This window comes from Lissotriton vulgaris, chromosome 11 (assembly GCF_964263255.1).
Source record: "Lissotriton vulgaris chromosome 11, aLisVul1.2, whole genome shotgun sequence".
NCBI lineage: Eukaryota > Metazoa > Chordata > Amphibia > Caudata > Salamandridae > Lissotriton > Lissotriton vulgaris.
In genome coordinates, this window is record NC_141699.1 from 537,889,274 (window position 1) to 537,914,810 (window position 25,537).

Here is a 25,537-nt window from a genome sequence, read left to right on the forward strand (position 1 = left end):
GATTGTTCCCAATCCGCCCTAGATACCTTAAAAATCATAAAATCAGTAGAGATCTCATTAAGGCAAAAAAACGCTATTTTCAGGAAAATCAACAATCGGTCTCTCTCCAATGACTCCGTGGGAGGAATACAAGACAGTGCTACGTGGACACGCAATTTCCCTCATTGTGGGACAGAAAAGGGAACGGAAGAGCCATGTTGATAATTTAGAATGGGAGATGCCCCTAGCAGAGGCAGCACATATAGCAGACACAAATGAGGAGACAACACATAGGCTACACCTTGCACAACAAGCGTATAAAGTTTACACACAGGAGGAGGCTACGAAAATGCAGCACACGGACTATGAACTCAGAGATAAAGCAGGTCGGCTACTGGCCCGGTTAGAGAAGAAAGAATGGGAGAGTAAATGGGTGGCGCAGATCTGTTTAGATGACGGACAACTAACATCTGCACCTCAACAAATCACTGAGGCATTGGCGGGATATTATAAAATAATATATACACCAACCGCCACTACCTCAAAGGAGGACAATCTCGTATTTCTCCAAGAGATACGCATGCCCACACTAGCTCCAGATGCAGCAGCAGCTCTGGAAGCAGGCATAACATTGGAGGAACTCTCACAGGCAATAGAAGCACTACACACAGGGATGGCGGTGGGGCCCAACGGAATTCCGGTGGAATTCTATACGCAAGCAGCACCCCAGATGGTTCCACACTTGCTGGCCATGTATGAGGATAGTTTAGATAAAGGGATCCTTCCTAGAGATCAGCGCCTGACTACTATAGTTGCGATACATAAACCCGGCAAACCGCCACAAGAGTGTATGTCCTACAGACCGATTTCCCTGATAAACGCGGAAGCAAAAATATTAGCTAAGACACTGGCCACCAGATTACAACCACACCTCTCCACAGTGATTCATCCGGATCAGTCCGGATTTATGCCCAACCGGAATACTGAGCTCAATTTGAGGAGGTTACATAGTGTTATGGAACTTAGATCCACCATAGCAGAGGACGCAGTTATACTCTCATTAGATGCACAAATGGTGTTCGATTTAGTTGAATGGGCCTTCCTTTTTGCGGTCATCAGCCACTTGGGGTTCGGGCCCAAATTTTGTGCTTGGATCCAATTATTATATACCCAGCTGCTAGCTTAAGTAGTGGTAAACAGCCATATATCGACTGAATTTTCATTAAAAAGGGGGACAAGACAAGGTTGACCACTATCACCACTCCTGTTCGCAATAGTGCTTGAGCCCCTGGCAGCTTGGATGAGGCAAGACCCAGTGATACGTGGACTGCGGTGGTCGCTGGACTGGCAAGACTGAATCTCGCTATACGCGGGCAACATACTACTATATTTAACGTCCCCAGCATGCTCCATTAACTGCCTGTTAGATATCTGCATGGCTTATGGGAGAGTATCCGGATATACTATAAACTGGGCAAAGTCACTCCTCTATATCCTACACGGTTCCGCGCCACGGCTCCCACGCGGATGTACACTTCGGGTGGCTAATGACGGCTTTAAATATTTTGGCGTATTCATAACACATGATCACACACAGTTTATTGCGCAAAACCTGACGTAGCCCTTGACAAGATTCAAAAGCGACGTCAAACACTGGCGTACACTGCCACTAACACGGATGGGATGGGCGGCCCTTTTCAAAAAGGGTGGTACTTCCCAGATTTCTTTATGCACTACAAAATACACCGTTCCCGGTCCCCGCAACATACTTCACAGCGATGAACGCGGAAGTAACGACTCTGCTCTGAGATGGGAAAACTCCCCGTATAGCTGTGCACAAATTAACGAGAAGCTGGTACGATGGCGGTATCGCCCTCCCTGACATTAAAATATATTATTGGGCAGCCCAGTTGGTTGCTATTAATCAATTGCTCCATGTTCCTCAAGAGGACCCAGCGTACCGACTGGATAGGCATCTACTAGAAGCTCTGGGGATTATGAGTGCACTATACAACACCCTCACAGGTCCAACAGCACACACCATACAAGTCTGGTTTGAGGCACAGAGTGCACTAGGATGGGAGGGAGTAATTATACAAGCTATGCCACTATGGGACACAAAAAGGCTACGCAATACTAAAGGCTTTAACCAATGGCATTTGATAGGAATATCAAAAGTTGGAGACCTCTGGAAGAAGGGGAAGGTTGTTACATATGCCCATTTACAGGCTACCTACGGATTAGCGCAGACAGAAATATTCCAATACATGCAGATTAGGCACATACTCCAGTCTTTGATCACACCAGGAACACGACCGCGGCGAACGGTAAGACCATCCGCCGCTTTTCCGCCCCGGTCGCAAGGCGACCAGGCGGAAAAGGTATAATATGGTGGCGGTGTCTGTGAGACACCATCAGCTATATTATGATGGGCCAATTTGAATGCCATTCCGTGGTGGAAGGCATGCGGAGAATCCCTGCGGGGGCCCGTTGCGGGTCCCCAGGGACTCCGGGGGGGTGCACATGCGCATTTCAAAGTGCAACATGGCAGGCACCGCGCGGTGCCTATCTTGTTGTGCTTTAAAATGCACGACGTGCATTTTTACCATTGCGGCGGGCGGGGCTTTCAGCACCACCCGCCGCAATGGTAAAAATACAGGATGCGCCCCCCACTATGGCGGGCGCATCCCAATACCACCATCGGGACCCGCGCCCTTATGGCGGGCGGTCCCTTTTTCCGATGGGATGGCACCCGTCATCCTAATGGGGGCCAATGTTGGGGCTCTAGACTCAACCCTACCCTCGGTCAATGGTGCAAAAATATGAACATGGCAATGGTGGCGGAGAAGTCAGTCTACATTCACCGAGGGTGCCCCAAACAAAATGGACAAGGGTATGAGGGAAGTGGAACGCCTATCTTGGAAATATATGTAAACCCGCCCACCCGCCCACAAGATATGTCTGGGTACATATTAGTGAATGACCATACCTTGACACATGATAATATGGGAAATGTTATAGTTGGTTTCTTATTCCCACTACCACAGATGGACGAGTTGTTTATGTTTATACACAGCGAGAATACAATATGGAAAATATCTCATCGGTTTGTACACCGTAAGCGACTATTGTATTACAAGACATTGTAACAATAAACAAAATGTTAATACAATTGTTTAAAAAATATGTATATTGTTGTTAAAAATATTGTTTATGTAAAATCAAATAAATACTACATATATTTTTTAAATAAACATAGTTTAAATATGTTTAAAATTGTAAGTAGTACATATAATGTAAACAAAAAAACACATATACATATAAAATATAATATATATACTTAATATTTTTAACAATTAATTATTATAATAACGGATAAATTGTTAAAAAACATTTTATAAATTACTAGCTTACCCGTCCTGCGTTGCTGCGATCTCCGAAGAAAGGAAATTCAAGGAAACTCGTTATAATAACATTGAATTTACATTGTGTCATTTTAATTTGGAAAACATTTCAAAGTGTCGTTTTAATTCTATTTATTTATTCGAGTACTTGTGGATACATGATTTTTTGTTTTTCCGTCTGGTGTGTACATCAGTAATCAAAAGATTATGAGGGCCCTGGGGGGCCGATATTTTAAAAATATTTATGCCAGAAACCTTCGCGGGAGTGTACTCAACAACTTCCCAAAGTTTAATGGCGATCGGATGAATGGTGTTTTAATTCTATTTATTCATTCGAGTGCTTGTGGATACACGATTTTTTGTTTTTCCGTCTGGTGAGTACATCAGTATTCGAAACATTATGAGGGCCCTGGGGTACGATATTTAAAAAAAATGTATGCCAGAAACCTTTCCGGGATTGTACTCAACAACTTCCCAAAGTTTCATGGCGATCGGATGAATGGTGTAGTAATGCATAAAGGACAAACAGACAGACAGACAGACATACATACTTTCGTTTTTATATATATAAATACATATTTACACATACACCAATAATATAAATAAAAATATCAAAGCTATATATAAGACATTTAAAAAAAATTATATAAATTATACACTACATTAACTAAACAAGTAAATATTCGATAGCGTAGGGGTAACGATTACTATTCCAACTCCAGATGGTGCAACAGTAGGAAAAGTGTTGGATAGCGTAGGGGTTAAAATTACTATTCCAACTCCAGAGGGTACAACAGTAGGGAAAGTGTTGGATAGCGTAGGGGTAAAAATTACTATTCCAACTCCAGAGGGTGCAACAGTAGGGAAAGTGTGGGATAGCTTAGGGCTATAATTACTATTCCAACTCCAGCGGGTGCAACAGTAGGGAAAGTGTTGGATAGTGAAGGGGTTAAAATTACTATTCCAACTCCAGAGGGTGCAACAGTAGGGAAAGTGTTGGATAGCGTAGGGGTAAAAATTACTATTCCATCTCCAGAGAGTACAACAGTAGGGAAAGTGTTGGATAGCGTAGGGGTAAAAATTACTATTCCAACTCCAGAGTGTGCAACAGTAGGGAAAATGTTGGATACCATAGGGGTTAAAATAGCTTACTAATAATTAAAATATATATTTTTTAAATACATATTTTAATTATTAAATAACAATAAATTAATTAACAATACCAATAAATAATTACTTACAAATAATTACCAATGAATAATTAATTAACAATTAAATTGACGATAAATACAATTAAATAATAATTATTAAAAATTATTTACCAAATAATAATGAAATAAAATATAATTAATTTTCAAAACCAAAACACAATAATTATTAAAAAAGATTTAGCAATTGATAATTAACAATACATTATTGATAAGTACCAATACATTGTAATTAATCAAATTTAATTACCAATTATTAATTCAATGAACAATAAATTAATTTCCCTCAAAAATTATTAATTATTAAAAAGTTATTACCAATTAATAATTAATTAACAATACATTGATTATCAATACTCAAGAATAAAATAAATAATGAATTACTCCCCACCCTATTGCCCTATAACCTCACAACACACTCCAATAATAAATGAATACACTTAATATAATTACCAATTAATCAATTAATAAAAATCAATTACCAATTAATACAAATTAATTACCAATTAATAATTATTTAACATAAAATGTATTATCAATACCAATAAATAAAAATAAATAATTACTTAGTTACAATTACATTTCTTCTCACCTTATTCCCTTATAGACCCACAACCTGCCACAGAATTAAAACACAAAATGTATTTAAAAATAATTATTTATTCCTAAAACAAAATTAATTTACTATAATTAAATTACTTCCCATCCTATTCCCCTATAAACCCACAACCCCCTACAATACTAAAGCGCATAATTTACTTTAACTTCAAATAAATGTAACATATTTTCTAAATCTAGTACAATAATTAACAAAAAATATAGCCTTCACTTTGTCCTTCGAAATATCCTCTTCCATACTGAACTTCAATATCTGAGGTGCCTAATATTGTATGGTTGGGACAGAAACTCTATTTTGTAACCCTGAACTGTTTCTAACACTCATGGATCTCCTAAAATCTCCTTCCATCTCTCTACAAAATGGGCTAGCCTGCCCTGCGATTTTATAGAAGTAAAAGTAAGGCCTTTTTGTACAAATACTTTGAGATTGCTTGGCTCTCCTCTCAGCATGTGTAAATCGGGCCCTGGTTCGCTGCCATTGTGGGGAAAAAAACATCCCTGCTGTCTATAATAGTGTCTGTAAGCTTGTGTACATGATGATGTGTAATACTTTGACCTCAGCTGGAGAATTGACCCCGCAATCTTCTGGCATTGCCAAAACCTTATCACCAAAGACTTTCTTTAAAGCTCTTTGGACTTTGTGTATGAAACTAATGGTTCCCACATAACGGGACAAAATCCTCTATGTAAAGCATCACATTACATGAAGGTCCTCCTTCCTTCCCTGCCCACTTGCCAGTTTTTGGCACAATTTTAATCAACAAACATTTCCTTCTTTCAAAGCAAATAGCTGCAATAGCGTTACCCAAATGACATTCTATACACTGGACCCACCTTTGCATATCCTCAACATTAAGAGTTGCCGTACCAATTAGCATTACCCAAAAGACACACTGTACGCTGGACCCACTGCTACATATCCTCAACACTAAGGGACCGATTCTGATCTGGGTCAGAAATCACTCCGACCGAGCCGGATCCGGGGTGTTTTCTGACCGTTCCAGAGTCCTGTAGTCAGACCCAGCAAGTACGATGCGGCTGTATGCTGTCGGACTCGTTTCGGACTGACTCCCATTGAAGTCAATGGGAGCCTGTCGTACAATGCGTGCATGGGCTTCCATTGACTGAATGGGTACGTTCCGGACAAGTGCACCCCCTACAGTGGGTGCGCGTCAGTGCCATCTGCACCATACATGCCTGTGTTGTGTAGACCCATGGGTCTCCCCCTGTGTCTGAGCCGTAAGGCTGCCAGTAACAGGGGGTCCGATACAGACACCCAAAGTCCAGCTCCGGGAGCTATTGCGCGCCGGAAGCTCCAACTCGATCCAGCTGTTCGAATCAAGCATTGTACTGGCTCCGTCGGAATGCGCCTCCATTGCGCGCCACGGTAAGCTTACAGCCGAGACGTACGGAGCGGTTCGGACCCCGGAAAAGATTTGGACGGAAATTTTGCGCATGTTCGCATCGTACTTCAACGTCCAGACCCGTGTATGAACCGGACGGAAATGCAGCCTCCGAATCCGACCCGCTAATCCCATACCCGATTCGGAGCCCTTCCGACCGAGATTGGAATCAGCCCTTAAGAGTTGCAGTACCAACATGCGCCTTCCCAATCATATCAACAATTTTAGTTACTTGGCCGATGGCATCAAAAATCCTGTCTTGATAACCTTTCAAACCTTTATCTAGTCCCTCTCTGGTATCTCTGACATATTTATTTAAAAATACCACCATCTTAGGGTTCAATTCAGGTGATATGATACCTTATTGGCCAAATTTGGCCTTGGGAACTCAGATCTCATAGGTGTGTTAATCTCTGTTGGAATCTCCCTTCTAATCCAATGCTCCTCATATGGTGCCACATGTTGTGCCACCCATTGAGGTGAAAAAGGATGCTGGATCAAAGACAGTTCAATCATGTAACCCCCAGAAGGGTCTTTCAGCCTCTTTTCTTCTTCTTCACTCTTGGCCTTTTCTCCAACTTTCTTCTCCCACAAATGTCCCCAATCTGAATCAAAACTAGACAAATAACTCAATTCAAATCCCCACTACTAGACAAAACTTCACATGTCACCGCCTTGTGGCCCCTTTTAACGGCCTTTATAGGCTTTTCTTCACTCTTTCCACTTTGACCTTTAAGATTCTTGACTGAATATTTTTCTTATGTATTGACTTCTTGGCCTGAAAGCCAACCCGTTCTTGAGTCTCAACCTCTCCCACAGTCCAAAAGTTCCCTTTGCCTTCTTGTTTGCTCAGTTCTTTTCTAGACTTATTGCTAGCAGGCATACATTTGTCACACAGTCATCTAATCTCTTTCCTAAAGTATCTGCTAAGCTTACAAACTTATTACCCACCATACTCTGAAATTTCTCTTCAATCTCTTTATCATCCTTTCCACTCTGATTCTTCTTACAATGTTTTATATGTTAGAAGTTAAACAAAAAATCCAAACCTGCCTCAACAATAACGAAAAACCATGTCTCCCACTACCACTGACCTCTGTTCGTTTAAGCAAAGATCCAACAAAATTGTCTCAATAATAATAAATCACTTTCCCAAAATATGGCCGATAGAACTCACCGAAAGTTAAAAAAGAGCTTCTCCAAACAAATAAAATGGCCACCACACAGTCACATAAAGATGTGAAATTTACAGAGACTGATAGAGTTCAAAGAGGTAAACAACGATGAGGCGTTCACACATCAACCCTTCGTCTGCAAAAACACAGTGCCACATATATAGTAAATTCCCGGAAAAACAGGATCAGTTCCACTCTTCAATCCCCAACCTCCGGTAATTTGGAAGGTATGTTCACATTCACTAGAACCGATGAAGTAGTTATTATAATTAGTCCTAGGGTGCCGCTTGTAGCGGTTTGTGTGCCTGGAAGCTGCCCAGCTGAGGGAGGAAGGGAGCACAGCGGGACTCAATCTACCAGGAGCCCCGCAGCCACCGTCACCGCGCTCCACCCCCTGACGCTGCCTGAAGACTGCTCGCGGCCCCTGCTCCGCGAAGCCGCTCGTAGCGGTTTGTGTGCCTGGAAGCTGCCCAGCTGAGGGAGGAAGGGAGCACAGCGGGACTCAATCTACCAGGAGCCCCGCAGCCACTGTCGCCGCGCTCCACCCCCTGACGCTGCCTGAAGACTGCTCGCGGCCCCTGCTCCGCGAAGCCGCTCGTAGCGGTTTGTGTGCCTGGAAGCTGCTCAGCTGAGGGAGGAAGGGAGCACAGCGGGACTCCTTCTACCAGGAGCCCCGCAGCCACCGTCACCGCGCTCCACCCTCTGACGCCTTACAGCCTACATCACTGGGAATGCCCCCCGCTTCGCGGGACACACGCGGGTACGCGCCGGGCAAAGCCGGGGCCAAGGGCGGGCCCGTTTGAGCCCGTTCGAGCCGGAGCAGGCTGGGCCGGGCCCACTTTCTAATGTTTGGCCGCAGAGATGGACGTCCAACGTTGTTTGGTAAGTCAAGTACTATAGATTCAAGCTTCTCAAACGAGGGCCAAAACTTTCCATTTATTAGCGACGGAGTCTGGCGTTATCAAGGACAAGTCGTGCAGGAATAGTGGGGGTATGATGGGAACATTGGACTACTGCTTCTCGAGAGCCTCGAATGCGCTTGCGCAAGAGATAGCAGTAACTGAGCGAAGGCTATCACTTGATGTGGTCACACTTTCTAGCCAGCTGGTGGGTGGATATACGCCGGTTAATTCACCAGCACAGGACGTACTATGCGGCAATTCCTCCCCCCTCAGGGATATATCAACAAATGACCTGATAGACCCTGCAACAGAGACAAGGGCACCAGCTGAGATATCTTGCCCTAAAAAAAGGTCGATGACTGCCCCTTTAGCAAGTAGAAAAGATCATCTATCACAGACGCCAGGAGCCACAAAAAAAAAAACGGGATGCAGGCTATTCAAAGAAAAATTGCCCCAGCATATCAAACAAAAGAAGGTTGGATGAGGTTGCGCGGAAGTCCCTGGAACCTCATGAAGAGACTGAGCCAGTGACACTTGTTGCAGAACCCGTGGCTACCGACATGCCAACTGTCCAAGCGCCCATTGTAAACAATGCCTTCTGGGATGAATTGGGGGCCCTTTTCTTTGAACCTTTGTCACCTCTCACTCACAGAATGGCTGCCATTGAAGCTAATTTATCCTATTTAACCAATGCTCTTAACCAGACTGCAGGGGCCGTAGCCAAATTAACAGCGGTTGATGACAAGCACTCACCTGTGATTACTAACGGTCTAAATACTGTGGGTCCAGCCAAGCTAATTGTACCAGATCTTAATGCTTTGCGCTTGGGTAGGCCAGTCATTTCAGACCTAAAAGTACAAGGGCCTGGGAGTGTGGTAGTGGGTACAGCAGGGCAAGACGGAACTGTTTTTAATTCTGGCCTGGATTCAAATTCGCGACACAAATCTACACCACGCAATGATCCTACTATACCCACACAGCAACAACGCACTAGCAACCTAAGGCTCATACAAATTAACGTAACACCTGCATCTAGTCCATATGTGGTGGTTTTATCCGGGGTCCCTGGGTTGAAGAATGTGAGTGAAGAGTCACATACTTCACTCAAGAATAAAGTCAAAGATTGGCTCAATAAAAACAGACCACTGCCGCCTTCTGTGACTAGCGAAATCTTATTTGTTCGTAGGGTGTCTTGGGTGGGCCAAAGGGCAAAGGACATAACAGGGGACTGTGTTGTGATAAATTTCAGAGACCCACAGACAGTGTCCCATATCTGCCATTGGGGCCAGTCCCGTTCTGTGGCAGCTATCCAGTCGCTCCCCCTGTCATACTTTTATCCCCCGGACACACTTCACACTAGCAAAGGTCACAAACAATCCTGGAACCTGGTAAGGCACCCAATAGCGGAAGGAACTAGCCAGGGTGGGCCGAGAGATGCTCCATGTCCAGTGGCATTATGTTTCATAATAGATACAGTGGCCTGGACCTGGTGGATTGACTGTGGTGTACATTGGGCGGAACTAATGGGGAAGTGAATGATTTAGACAGGGTCCAGAGAGTACTGGGTGGAAACACAAAAGTAAGGAAAAGAGATAGTTCTAGTGGAGCCAGGATGGGGGGAAGAAGTAGGGTGAACACACCAACACCACTCATCAATAGTAATAGCCTACTTTTTACTGGTAGAAGCAGTGATACCATAACCTCTGTAGCTGTGGTTGCCAACTCATTGCCGCCCCTAGTGCACACAGTGACTCAGACCAAGGTAGGAAGTGTGGCTTTATCCCAGGACAAGGATGGGGGCCCTGGGCCTGATTCATTCAAAATACTATTGTGGAATCTGGCAGGGTTGCCCAACAAATTGATTTGTCCTGAATGGGGCTCCTTTGTGGACGAAAGCGATGTGTTCCTCTTTCAGGAGACGTGGGCTCGAACTGAGCATCACCGGTTAGGATTTGCTACATTCTATGTCCCGGCTGTCTGGGGAGGGAAGGGCCGCCCGTCCGGGAGTCTCACCATTTGGGTCGGCACCCACCTTGGCTGCACTATCAAATCCCTTAACACCCACTTGAAAGATATTCAATGCATAGTCCTTACTTGGCTCAATGCATTTAAATTGGCGTTGATCAATGTTTATTCCCGCCCTGTAAGTCCAGCTAGCGAGTCTAGCACTATTGAGGATTTATCCCTCTTTATCCCAACAATTTCGAGCGGTACTCGCCTGCTGGTGGGCGGTGACCCGAACTGCCACTTTGAACCCCTCAATGGCCTAAACGATGAAGCCCAAACTGCAGAGGACGACCATTGGTCTATTGCCCGTGACTCAGGCTCCCCCTTCCAAGGCATGGTCGCCGCTAACCATACAAATTACGGCACTCACTTTAAATCACTCCTTACGTGCCTGTAACGGCCGAACTCCCACCGACATCCCAGTCAAATGTACCTATAACAAACCAGGACAAATGTCTCTTCTTGACTACATCTTGGCTGAGACAAGGCTATGGCCACTGGTCATTGATTTTAATGTCACCATAAGAGCAGATAGTGATCATAACACCCTTATCTTAGAACTGGGTTTACCCTATACTAGCAGGAATGGTCTCCCAGCTCCTGACGCCAATGATGGTAATCTTGTCGTCTCTAATGACAGGCGCAGAGTCAGTTGGCACAAATTAGTGGATCTTTCGGAACTACTAGGGAAACTCTATAGTTCAATAATTCCTTTGTTTAGTGAGGTTGCAGCCTTAATCAACCAACCATCTTCTCACGAATATATAACTAGGTTGGAGGCCCTTAATGAGGGCATATTGTTTAACTTGGCCGAGATACTTAATCCTCGGGTGTCCGGGGGGGTAAAAAGGGTGCTCCATCACACATGGTACAATCCAGCATGTAGGAAGGCTAAAAAAGAGCTACTGCAGGCTATAAAAGAAAATGATCGAACTGCAATTAAAACAAGGACGGCACATTATAAATAGTTGACCAATTGCGCCAGGGTAGAGTGGGACCACGAAAAGTGGTCCAGCTTATCTCTGGCACTTGCAACTAAAGATTCCCGCAAATTTTGGTTTATAATTAACAACGGCAGCAGCGATCCGAAAGCAGCAATAGAACCGAACATAGCGCCAGAAGCTTGGGAAGGTCACTATCGGGCCCTTTACTCCACCGAGGGACTTATAGATGACACCAAGGATTTAGCCGCCCTGTCTGCATTAACTATGCACTCTGCGGTGATTGAGTTCACCATGCCAGAAGTCTGTAATGCCATCTCCAAACTTGCCTCAGGCAAAACCCCAGGTTTGGACAAACTTCCGGGGGATCTCTTTAAGCAGGAACCGAAAATCTGGCGTCCATATCTTCAGACATTGTTTAATGCGATCCTGAGAGGCATGAGGGTTCCCTGTTCTTGGCTGGGCACAGAGATAGTGCCTATATTTAAAAAGGGCTCTCCTCTGCTCCCATCCAACTACAGACCCATCAGCCTCATTGATGTCCCCCAGAAGATCTTGGCAAGGCTCATTCTGGACCGGTTGCAGGACTGGATAGAGGAGTCTGCAATCCTTAGCCCCTATCAGGCAGGGTTTAGGAAGAATACCTCCACTGTGGACCAAATCTTTCGTTTACAACTTTTGTTCTGGAAAACAGTGAGATTAGATGGTGGCAGCCTCTATATGGTATTCATTGACCTTCGCTCCGCCTTTGACCTTGTTCCCCGGGGGAAACTTTGGCAGTTCTCCTCGAGCTCGGTATTCCCATCCACCTTCTGTCTGTTCTGATGAGGCTACACAAGGCCAACTTTGGCCAAGACAGATGTGGGAAAACTGTAGACTCTCATCTAGATTCCCTGTTAACAGAAGGGTAAGGCATGGCTGCGTGCTCGCACCGATCCTGTTCTGCCTCTATGTCAATGGGGTAATCACGCATCTCAATAGAGTCCTGCACAACGACGCGCCAAAGCTGGCAGGAAACAGGTTCCCTGCAATTATGTTCGCCGACGACACCCTTTTGCGTTCTAAATCCCCAATGGGAGTACAGCGAATACTGGATGGTTTTAAGGCATTTTGCACCATCCGTGGCTTGGAGATCAACTCTTTAAAAACAAAATTCATGATCTTCAAGCCCCCGAGACCTACACGGCCAAAACCAAGCTTAGGGGCAACGATATTAGAAAGGGTAACTACTTTTGACTACCTGGGGGTCACAATTAATGAAAACTTGACTTGGGGCCCCCAGCAGATTAAGTCACAATTAAAATTGGCCCAACTTTCAGGCGGAATTCCTAAACTATCTAATAAGTCCACATTTAAACCTGTGAGACCACCATTGGAGGTATACAAAGCCCAAGCCAGGGGTGCCATTATGTATGGGGGCAAACTTTGGGGCTACTGCAACATGGCTGAAATCACCAGGACCGAAAACAAATTTTTAAGATGGCTGTTAGCACTACAGTCTAGTACCCCACTCTTCCCCTAAGGTTTGACCTGGGAATCAGACCGATTGACGAAGAGCTAGCGCTAAAACCCTTGAGATTCTGGCGCAGGCTCTGGGTAACTCCGGAGCTGTCACATTACAGAGAAGAACTCAAGGAAATACTGACCTTTACAGGTTCCGGAAATATTCCCTGGCTGGCTTACATAAGAAAAGAACTGACAAGGTTAGAAATCTCTGATTTATGGTCTGACCCAGAGCGGGTTTGTAAAAAGTTGTCGCGCACCCAGCTCACAAACATATTTCGTGCGGATAGACTCAATGCTGCATTATGCAACTCCCAATCTGGCTCTATAACAGCCTCTTTCTTGCTGGCCAAAGATTTTTATTTATTTGAGCAATTCCTTGATGACATTTATCCTCTTTTAGCAAAGAAACTATATGTTCAGTGGAGGCATGGAGTTCTACCACTGCAAGTTTTCACTAGCAGATGGTCACCCTCTGCCCCGAAAAATTGCCCAGCATGCAATTGTGACACTGAAACCGAGCTTCATGTGTTGCTTTTTTACTCGGGGTATCTCAAGGCTAGAAACTATTGGCTTCTTCCTTTATGTAATAACCTAGGCTTTCAACAATGCATGCAGGCATTTAGAATTTTAAAAACGGACACAACTGGTCCGATTGTATTTGCCGTTTCCAAATTTTTGTCTGCCATGTGGCATAAGCGCAGGCTCCTAATTGCTCGAACTTAAGCCTGGATTGTCAGTCCATGGCCACGTATTGATCCTTTTATGTGTTCTTAAATTGTTATGAAATGTATTTATTATTTTAACAAAAATCAATTGTGTTTAACATTCATAAATTTTGACCAAATGTGTCTGTGGTAAAATTTGCTGAAACTATATTTGCTATAACCTATTTCTACTGTCATCTATTTGCATTGTTTTTATATATCTCTGTTCTCTTTTATGGCACACTGCCGAAATAAAGAACTTTGAAGTCTGAATTAGTCCTAGTTCTATGCAGACAAATCTTGCCTTCCCTTTCTGTGACCAGTCCAGAGAAATTGCAGCGTATTTTCGCCCTTCTCATAATTTCCTTCTCTAAAATCACATGGTGGTATTCGGGAATTCTGTCCAGCAGCTTACTTTTGGAAAATTTCTCTTCTAATTTCTACCATTTCGACAAAACTTTTCTCGTCAACCCTTAAACTACAGGTTAAATTATTCTTTTAAGCATATTCTATGTCTAAAGTTTTAGTAATATGGAAGAATTCTCCCATATATTGTGTGTTCTTACCACTTAACACCTTGTTTAATCCTTTAATAACAGGAACTTCAGAAAATACTAAGGCTATATTGGAGAAGTGATACTTAAGTTTCCCCGTTACATAGAACAGGCTGGTAAGAATACTACAAGATACACCATAGGTTAATGGAAGGTGGTGATAAGTCACTCCTTCAGAAACAGAAGGCAATTGCATGCACACATAACAATCACTCACATGCATAGTTTCAATATACTCATAGAGTACCTCAGTGAAGACGTTTAACAAGAGATCACTAACTGATCAATCATGATGGAGAATGCTTCCATCAAAGGGTACTATATTAGTATTTGGGGTTTCATTAGTGACATCATTAATTCTTTCACTTGTTACTTCATTAGTATTGTTTCTTTCATCAGTTACCATTAGAATAGGTATAAGAACAGTTAATAATATCCACATTAATGTTAAAAACAAGACACTACATAAGCAAGCTTTAAATCACCTATGTTTTAAACTAGGTTTTGGAAGTTCAGTAACTTCTGCTTCAGCAATTTTTCTTTTTATAAAAATCAAAATCTATCTATACCTCTAAATTTCTAAAAATAAAAAAAGTTCATAAAATAGTAGTGTAATCCTACACTTCAAGGCTTTCTTCTTTACACCCTTTCTTTTATTCTCTTTCTTCGGTCTGCTTTGGATTTTTATTTCATTTTTATTTCAATCAGCAAGCTTGCACCTTAATTTATCATAGTTCTTTAAGGAGGTCATCAACTTCCTCAGTGTCAGAATTTTATTTTTCTTCACTTGGATCTGTGCTTTTATTTTCTTCTAGTCCATTCAGTTTCTCTGTATTTTTTACTTGGAATTCTTACTCTTTGTGTTTTTCGTACTGATTCTTTTCCTGACTCTTCTTGGTCTGTTTGACTTGAGACATCATTACTTTGTTATGGTCTTTTTCTTAACCTTCTCTTCACAAGAGTGTATTTTAGTCTGTTCACTCCACTTGGCCAATTATCACCTTTCCTTGGTTTCTGTGCATTGACTACGTTTTCACCTTCTACATCTGGGTCACAAGTTCTTTTGTTTGCCCTTTCTTCTGCCTGATTTTCTTCTTGATTTTCAGTTTTTCCAGGACCTTCTGTTTCTACAATACCTTCTCTTTCAACTGTGAACTCACTTCCTTCTGGTTCAAATACAGTTTACCCTGTTTCAGGTTCGGCTGGGAGTTCACTTTTTTCTGGATCATCAGTGAACTCACTTCTTTCTGGTTTAACGACAGTCTCCGGAACCCTAGAATCTTTTGTCCACTCTACTCGACTTGTGCTTGGCTGCTCACCATCTGTTTGTCCTTCAGAATCTGTCACTCTAGATTCATCAGCTTCACACACTTCAGCCACTGACCTTTGATTTTGATTCACCAGTTGTGGCTCTTTCAATCTTTCAGGTGGCTCTAGGGTTCGCTTAGTGTGGCTCGTGTGAATCTAATTTGGCAAGCCAGCACACTTCACTGCTGTTGTTGTCACCAGGATAATTTGTTAAGGTCTGTGCCACCTGGGGTCTAAACACGATTTTCTTACGGGTTTCTTGATGTGGACCCATTCAGGACACAATGTATTGTTGTGGCATCTTCTCCAACCTAGTGAGACACAGAATGTACCAGTTCAGCCAATCCTCTGCAATAGTCAAGCACCATATCATCAGACATACTCATCAGTTTGTTCGCTGGTACATATGCCTGTCTCATTGCTCCTATTATAAGAATTTCATGGGGACTTAATCCAGTCTTTTTGTCAAGAATGCTTCTCAGACTCATCAGCACAAGGGGTAAAGTGTCAGGCCATTTCAGTGATGTGATGCACACAGTTTCCCTAACCTGGATTTTATAGTGCCATTGATTTGCTCGACTACTCCAGATACTTCAGGTTGATAGGCACAGTGCAGCTTCTGTTAAATTTTAAATGCTGCACAAATCCGCCAAATTATCTAATTTTTAAAATGTGTTCCTCTATCTGTCTTCAAAATGACTGGAATTACAAATCTAGGAATCAGTTCTCTCAAAAGTAGTTTATCTACTGCAAGGCTGTCATTTCTTCTCAAGAGATAGGCTTCCACCCAGGGAGAGAATAAGCAAATAATGACTAGTACATATTTCAGCCCATTGCAAGGGGGCAGCTCGATAAAATCAAGTTGGAGTCAGGTAGATGGGCCTCCTGCTCTCCCAATTCATCCCCAACGTACTCTTTCTAACTGGATTTCGCTGATGACATATAATGCACCCCTGGCAAAGGCTCACTGCAATGGCCCTGAACTTCAGATTATACCATGCCTGCTTGAGGAGAATGATCATTGCGTCTCTTCCAATATGTGCATGTCCATTGTAAACCCAGGCCATGTGAGAAAGCAAAGAGTCTGGTAAAACTGGTCTCTCATTCTGATAAACCCACAGTTCATCATCTGATCTTTTACTACAGCCTGTAAATTTCAAAATGTCCTTTTCCTCATCACTTGCCTCTTCCTGCACCTGCCTTACCTCATCCCAAGTTTCAAATGTTGTTGTAGTTCTAAACATAAGATGGCATTTGATAGTTCCTCTTTCAATTGATCTGTTTAAAGCCATTGTGTTTTGTGCACAATAACCTGCAATTTGGTCTGCATATCTGTTGCCTTTTGTCACATAATCATCTCCTGATTGATGTGGGGCACATTTGACTAGTGCAATTCTTTTGGGCAATTGTAAAGCATCCACTAGTTCTTTCACAATTTTACCATTTCAAATAGGTGAACCTGAGGAAGTCAGAAATCCCCTTTGCATCCATAGCTGGAAGAAATTGCGTTCAATTCCCAACCCATATTGGCTGTCTATGAATTTGGTTACTTTCAGGCTTTTGGCAACTTTGCCTGCTCTAGTCAGAGCTATCAGCTCAGCTATTTGGAGTTTACTCCTTTTAGACAGGATGCTTCAATAACTCCTTCTAGGATGCAAACAGCATAGGAAGTGCATAATTCACCCCTTTCATTCCTCAAACACGACCCATCAACAAATATCTCACAATCTGATTCTTCCAAAGGACTATCCTCTATATCTGGCCTAGGTTTGGTGCACAACTCTATCACATCCAGACAATCATGATCCGCTTTCTCGCTCACTTCCCCACAACGAGAATTGGGCAATCGAGTTGCCAGATTCAATGTAGTCCATCTGACCACAGTCACATTTTCAGCACCCAAAATCACTCTTTCGTACTTAGTCAGCCGACTAGAAGTGAGATACTGGGTCCTGGTGTGAGTCAAAAGAATCTCAACAGAATGTGTCACATACACTTTGACTGGATAACCCATCACAATCGGTTCACTCTGTTCCAGACTCATGCAAGTAGCTGCTACTGCTTTCAAACATCCTGGCAATGCTGCAGCCACTGTATCCAACGAAGCAGAAAAATATGCTACTGGACGTTGTGCCATTCCATGTTTCTGAGTTGTGAGAGAGATGGATGTGCACTCTCAGTCCTAACAGTACAATGCTAATTATTTTGTATAGTCTAGCATTCCTAATGCAGGTGCTCTACAGAGACTGCTACTCAGTTTTATGAAAGATCCATACCTTTATCATCCAAAACAATTGGATCTTTTACATCTTTTCATGTTAACCTCTGTAGAGGTTTTGCAATCAGTGAGAAACCACATATCCACTGGCGACGATATCCCACCACTCCCACAAACATTTGCACCTCTTTCTTGAGTTTTGGGTGTATTCATCTGTTTGATAACATATATTCTTTCTGGGGTTACTTTTCTAACTCCCTTTTCTATTTTGTGTCCAAGGAACTGTACTTCCTGTTTACAAAATTGTATTTTTGCTGGGGACACCTTGTGTCCTCCCTCTGACAAATGGTTCAATAAGGCAATTGTGTCTGTCACACATGCCTCTCGTGTCTTTGATACCACCAGTAGGTCATCAATATATTGAACCAAAATCAAATTTCTAGTCATCACTAAAGTCTCTAGGCATTTTTTCAAGCTCTGATTAAAGATTGAGGGACTCTCTGTGTACCCTTGAGGAACTCTTTACCATGCCAAAACACGGTCTCCGAACCGGAAGGCAAATAAATATTGGCTTTCAGGATGCAAAGGAATCGAAAAGAACGCTTGGCACAAATCAATCGCCGTGTACCATTCTGCATCACAAGGAATTTGGTAAAGAATCACTGCTGGATTTGGCACCACTGGACAACAGGGTACTACAATTTTATATATTTTGCGTAAATCCTGCACTATCCGGTACTCCCACTGGGCTCTTTGATACCTATGATTGGCAAATTACAAGGACTGCTCATTATTTCTTTTAGGATTCCCCGTTTAATCATTTAGTTAATTACTGGAGCAACTTCGGCAATCACTTCTGGACTCACTTTGTATTGAGGTGTGTTTGGACACACAGCACCATTCTTAACTATTACCTGAATCGGATCTACTCTTGTCATTAGGCCATTCTCTTTTGCTGTAAAATCACTGCACTCTTTAATTCTTCAGGCAGATTATCTTCTATGAGAAGTGAAAACAACTCATTCACTTCTGTCCCTTGCTTTGCTAACATCATCTTATATTCAACATCCTCATCTGGGGTTTAAAATGCAATTCCATCTGGGGTACAATAGATGGTGCAGTTCCTTTTGCACAGCAAATCTCTTTCCAAGAGATCTACCGGGCTCGAGTCATATACCACAAACCAATGCATGTCTTTGAAGTTTCCAATACGAACTTTTGTGACTGGCGTTCTAATATGTTTATTTGAGTCTCCTATATTTATATAGTGTCTTCCGAGAGCGGTAGGTTCGGAATTTCTGCTGCTCTCACAGTAGAACAGAAACACAAGATGGACACCATCACAGTTGAGTATACCTTCTGTGGAGCCCACTGCCCCACAACAACTTCCGCAGATAAGCACTCGGTGGGATTGGACACTGGGACTATCACTGCTTCACCACAGTTGCAACCACGGGGGCCAGGACTGGTGCGATTCCCGGGGGTGCAACCCAGACCTCTTGCTCCACCTGCGCGAGGACTGAGGCGGTGTTCACCCTATTCTTCCCTTGAGAGCACCTTTGTTGTACTCAGTCATGCAGTACACATCATTAATCCTCCTGGGGCATAACTTAGATAGCCGCTGAACTCCCGATCCCACCATACCGGGGCATTGGTCAGCCCACCCAAAACCCAGATACCAGCAAAGGTTGCGTGCCGCGGCCGCTGGCGCCCACCTGACCTCCCCTCGAGGGTGAGGCTGCTCCGGGGAAGTTGCCGAGGGGCATAAGTGAGGTGAAGGGTCTGCCTCAATGCTGCGAGCCATTAAGTTTTGTTATCAGTGTCGCGTTCCGCCATCGCTGACGCACTCGGATGAGAAAATTAGGCGAAATGTCATCCAATGGAGGCAGCAAATCAGGGCAGCAGACCAGACTGGACAGGTGCACGCTCCCCAAGACGTCCATACCTGAACCCTCCCCTACGAGCAAGAGCGGAGGAATGCCAGGAGAGGTGGACCCAGAACCCACGCTCAGGACGTGCTAGAAGCAATTGCTGGGATCAAGACTTCGATGGAACACAAGATGGACACCATCACTGTTGAGGTCAACCTACTCCAGGTGGAAATGAACCAAAACTAATGAATGAGTCAAACAAGTGGAACTCACAACTGCAATTATAGTGGAAGATGCCTCCCAGCGACAGACAGAAGTCAAAGAACTGCAACAATTCCAGAAATTTGCTGAAACCAAACTGGATGACTACAAACGGCGCCTGCGACGTAACAATGTGCGAATTTTAGGTGTCCCGGAAAAATCGGAGGGGCAGGCATGGATCCTTTTGTCGAAGAGCTTATCCTAAACCACCTGCAACCCAGTGGGCTCGGGAAGTTTTTCGTCATTGAGAGAGCACATAGAGTCCCCGGGGGATGGCCGAAACCCGGTGCCCCCCTTGACCGATCCTAGCCAGGGTCCTCAACTTCCAGAATCGAGACGTGATACTCCAACATGCCAGGGCAGGGAAACCCCTGAAATAGGAAAACACTGAAATAACTTTCTTTCCAGGCTTTACCCAGCTGGTCCACAGACAAAGACGCTCCTTTTTGGGGATCAAAAAGGCACTGAGGGGCAAAGGGTACAAGTACGCCATGGTGTTCCCAGCCAGGCTTCGAGAGGAGGCGGGCGGTAAGGCCTGGTTTTTCGAGCACCCAGAATCAGCGGCAGACTGGCTGGATCAATGCTGATCTACACCTCTTGGACCACTGGGGTAAAACCATTGGGGGGTGGATCGATGGGTGGGGGCATAGTTGAGATGGGCCTATGAGCCAACTTGATTTAGATGGGGAATTGAGACCCTTGAGGGGCGGACCTGCTGACATTTCTGTAAAGCCACAAGCCTTTCGCCAGAGTAGCATTGATTGACAATCAGAGTTGCATGTAAGGGACTGCACCACTGTATTACTTGTGTATGGGGGATGGGGAGGCACCACATACCCCACGTTTCTACATCTAGTTATTTTGTAGGGAGACAGGCACTCTGCAGCTTGGATCATGGGCAGTTTGGAGCCCGGAGTGCAAGGGCACAGTGAGGGGGGAGGTTGGGAGGGAATGTTCAGGTTATTGAGTTTTGCAATGTATGTAGAGTTTGTTGTATTGACCACACTAACATGTGCTATAGGGCGGGAGCAGTTGCAATACACTACTATAGATGGGTACCCAGTGGGATATAGGGTTTGGAGTACTTAGCTGGATCGTCATCGGACTCGGCGACAAGATCAAGCATGGCATGGTCCACCACTATATCAAGAGACAGGCCCTGGACGTCATCTCCTACAGGAAACACATCTGATTGGGAACACATGCCAGGCATTGAACAAGGGAGGATATAGATTGGTGGCACATGCGGGCTTCACCGCTGGGTCGCTGGGTGTGGGCATTTTAATCAAAAAAGTGTTCCCCTTCACAGTGCAATGTACATGGTCCGATAACCGGGGTAGATATATAGGTGTCTAGGGGTTATGGGAGGGTAGGACTGCCACATTTGTCTCCGTGTATGTTCACTTCAGCCTTCGGAGTGACGCATTTAAAGACCTGGGTGCTATACTTCTATCAATCCCAGAAGGCCTCCCCGTGATAGGAAGAAACTTTAACGCAGTGGTGTATGGAACACTTGATCGACACCCCCCACGGGACATTAGCCCCACACAGAGGTGGTAACCAGATTTCCTCGAGTCTATGGGATTGGTGGACGGATGGACGGATTACAACCCAGATAGAACCATATAAACCTTCCTATCAGGAGCCCATCGCAGTCTATCTCGTATCGATTATATCCTAGCCCCGGTGACACAGGCAGTCAAATCAAATCAAATCAAAAATATGCTTTATTCGATTTTATGAAATACAAAAATCATAAAAGCCACAGTTTAAAAACAACAACATTTTTAAAATAGCATAAATTCTGTATATACACAGTTTCATCACAGTTCGTCGTAGCGTCCCTAAAAAAAGTACGTACGGCATCATTTTCATTTTAACTAAAAAGCAGAAGGTTCCATTTTTCACTATGTACAGCGCACTATTGCATTCCTTCTCTTTAACAAACTTTTTAAAAAGCCAGTCATGAGTAGGATACTATATTCATCGTTCAATTGTTGTAAAAACAGGTAGGCTGGGTGATATTACTGCCAACGACCTTGTCGTAGATATTGTTTTAACCATTTTTCACGTTCACACCTATAAAATTTACAAAATAGTACGGTATGAATTGTTGTTTGCTGGGAGACATTATCACAGGGGCAAATAGCCAGAACCCTCGACCAGTCATTTTTTGGGGGAAAAGTTACCAACCGGTGAAAGGATTCAAATCTAAACCTAGTTAATATGTATCTATCAAATCCATTTGTACTACAGCATAGGTATGGTTGGATCCTGTGACTGGTTAGCGTCATCTGGTGTTGTATCATCGTTCTTTTACCCAGCTCCCCGGTCAATCTTATCTCCCCAAGGTGGCTCATACATATTGATTTCAGAGCCTTCCTAGATATGGCACAAATAAGCTCCGGGTCGTCGTAGAGCTCAGGTTCATTAAGGTCATTTAAAAATTTTCCTATATAGTTTAACCATAAGATGTTATTAGACTGGTCCAAACTCATTATGTCCTTGATTATGTCTCTATTTAGGCTCAATGCCTTCGAGGTCCATACTCTGTGCCTTAAAAGGACTGGCTGCATTTTAATAAGGTCAGCAATATGCTCAATTCCTAATTCTGCATGACAGTTAAAAACGGACGTACTTTGTGGGACTGCAAGGACATATCTAAGAAACGAGTTTTCAATTATTTGGATTGCCGCCACGTTGTTAAAACCCCAGATACCCGCCCCGTACATGGCAATACTCCTACATTTTGCTATGTAGATTTTCAGCAGTATGTTGGGCGGTCTTTTACCCAATTTACGTGCGAAGTTAATTAATGCTGCTATTGATCTTTTAAATAAGAGTGTCCTGCTTCTGATTGCCGGAACCCAGGAACCTGTTCCCTCAAGGAGGACGCCCAAATAAGAAAATGTTTTCGTAGATTCAATGTTTTCGTTTCTCATAACCAGATTCTTAGTTTTGCAATGGCCTCTTCCGCATTCCATGACAAAAGTTTTTTGGGCATTTAGCTTTAAGCCCCTATGTGACATGAACTCAGTATATGTAGTGAGTGCACGCTGGATTCCTATTTATGTTCTGGTCATTAATACAGCGTCATCCGCGTAGAGAAGGGAGACAACCTGCTTATTGTTGTATCTTGGACAATCTATAACGCTTGACCTCCACTCTTCCTCCAAAGAGTTGGTGTATATGGAGAAGAGGAAGGGCGCCAGAACGCAGCCCTGCCTTACTCCCTTCTCCATGTGGAATGATTTGGTACACTCCCCTTTAAGCCAAACCTCACTTTAGCTGTCGCTCCTGTGTACAGTTGTTTTAAAAATTCCACTATTGCAGGATCAACTTTTAAATCCTCTAAGGTACTCCATAGTTTCTTATGTTCTATGCAATCAAAGGCAGCCGTAAGGTCTGCAAAGATCACGTATAGCCACCCCTTTTTGGCTTGAGTATACTTTCCTTGGAGAAGAATAAAGTTTAATACCTGCTCGATCGTGCCCATTCCCTCCCTAAATCCATATTGGACTTGACTCAGAATACTATTTTCGTCGGCCCATGTTTGAAGTTTATTTAGTATCACCTGGCCAGCCACTTTCATTAGGGAGTCCAATAACGAGATCGGTCTATAACTTGAAGGACTTTCCCGATCCCCTTTTTTATAGATAGGGACAATTATAGATTCGGACCAGGAATTTAAAAAACCCTCGGAACAGCAGGCCTTTAAAACAAGTGTAAGAAGAGGGGCCCAAAGATCTACAATTGATTTAAATAGGTCAATTGGGATCCCATCAGGGCCCGGGGCCTTGTTGCCCTTACTTTGGTTTATTGCCAACAGCACCTCCTCCAGAGTGATCTCGATCTTAATTGGCAAGTGCATGTTTCCCCATCCTTCCACCTCTTCTATCTCTGTTTCTGATGTTTCACCATTTTTCTCCTGCCTATACACCTTAAAAAAGAAATCAATCCAATGATTCTCGTCTATGGCAATTTCTAACCTGGCACTTTGTTTGTTTACAAGGAAGGGGGTGTTTACGGCCTTCCAAAATAGACACGTATCTCTGCTCCGGGCGGCCTGATGCAAGGTTTCCCACGCCTGCTTCCTAATTTCCTTTTTTCGATTATTTCTTGCCAGGTTGTAGGCCTTTCTACATACTCTGACTTTATCCCCATCTCTGGTTGGTGAATTTAGCGCCGCTTTGAGTGATTTATATGTTTTGGTGCACTCTCGATCAAACCACCCGTCACTTTTCGCTTGCCTCTTGTTGCCAGGTATGGTCATAACCTCTTGGACTGTTTGGGTAATCTGTAGGAAAGTATTTAAAACATCGCCATAGGGTAAATCTTCTTCCAAGCACCTCAAAATTAAGGATTGGGCCTTTGTAATTATGTTTTTGTTGGTAAGCTCCGGATTTTTTGCCCCCATCTTGCTCCAAAACCATCTTGGCGGGACAACACTAGATCTTGCACCCAGGCCAAACACTCTATTGTCGACCCAGTGCTATAACTAGGCATCAGTAATTCCATGCTGAGCGGCAGATGATCACTTAATCCAACCGAGTGGATCTTAAAGCTTTTAACGAAACTAGCATGTCGTGCTGACACAATAACAAAATCAATCACTGTACTAAAATCCCTGCCAATATATGTAGGTTAAAAATTATTAGATGGTAAGCATATAATATTAGCAAAATCAAGATCTAACGTTGCCATTATTTCGTTAAGTCTCTCTCCCTTGGCCGTATGCACAAAATGTTTAGTAGATCCCATTTCATCATTGCAATTCTTTTCAAGTATACAGGATTTCAAATTACAAATACTAACATTAAAATCCCCCCCAGACCATGATTACATCATTTGCTGAGTTATTCATAGATATTTACAACAAGGGGTGGTGAGGGACAGAGTCTCTGAATTAAGCAGAAAGCTCTCACCCAGTCAAGAGATCCGGGCTAGATCCAACACCGTTTTTTAGCTCACTGCACCATCCCAGTTTCAGAACCTGGCTGTATGCAAATTAGTCTGTTCCTGTCCCAGTGCATGATGGGAACAGGGCAAACCAAACTACAACAGCCAATTCTTACACTGGGAAGGAAACAAGCTCCCGGGGACCGGTTTCTGGCATTACAGCCGTCTTCGGCCCGGTTTGCTTGAATCCTGATGGTGCAATGAGCAAGGGTCTCACATCTGAGAATACCCTTCCACGCTTAGGGTGGACAAAAATATTTACAACAAGGGGTGGTGAGGGACAGAGTCTCTGAATTAAGCAGAAAGCTCTCACCCAGTCAAGAGATCCGGGCTAGATCCAACACCGTTTTTTAGCTCACTGCACCATCCCAGTTTCAGAACCTGGCTGTATGCAAATTAGTCTGTTCCTGTCCCAGTGCATGATGGGAACAGGGCAAACCAAACTACAACAGCCAATTCTTACACTGGGAAGGAAACAAGCTCCCGGGGACCGGTTTCTGGCATTACAGCCGTCTTCGG

General features: G+C 43.6%; 1 protein-coding gene across 1 annotated transcript in view; it reads left to right on the top strand.

Annotated features, from left to right (window-relative positions):
• Nucleotides 1-217: 217 nt before the first annotated feature.
• LOC147683107 (fish-egg lectin-like) overlaps nt 218-25,537 on the top strand; it is a 107,297-nt gene continuing 81,977 nt past the window's right edge. Inside the window, exon 1 of the mRNA XM_086942500.1 lies at nt 218-827. Within this exon, the coding sequence (XP_086798626.1) occupies nt 218-827 (610 nt within the window). The remainder of the gene's footprint in view (nt 828-25,537) is intronic.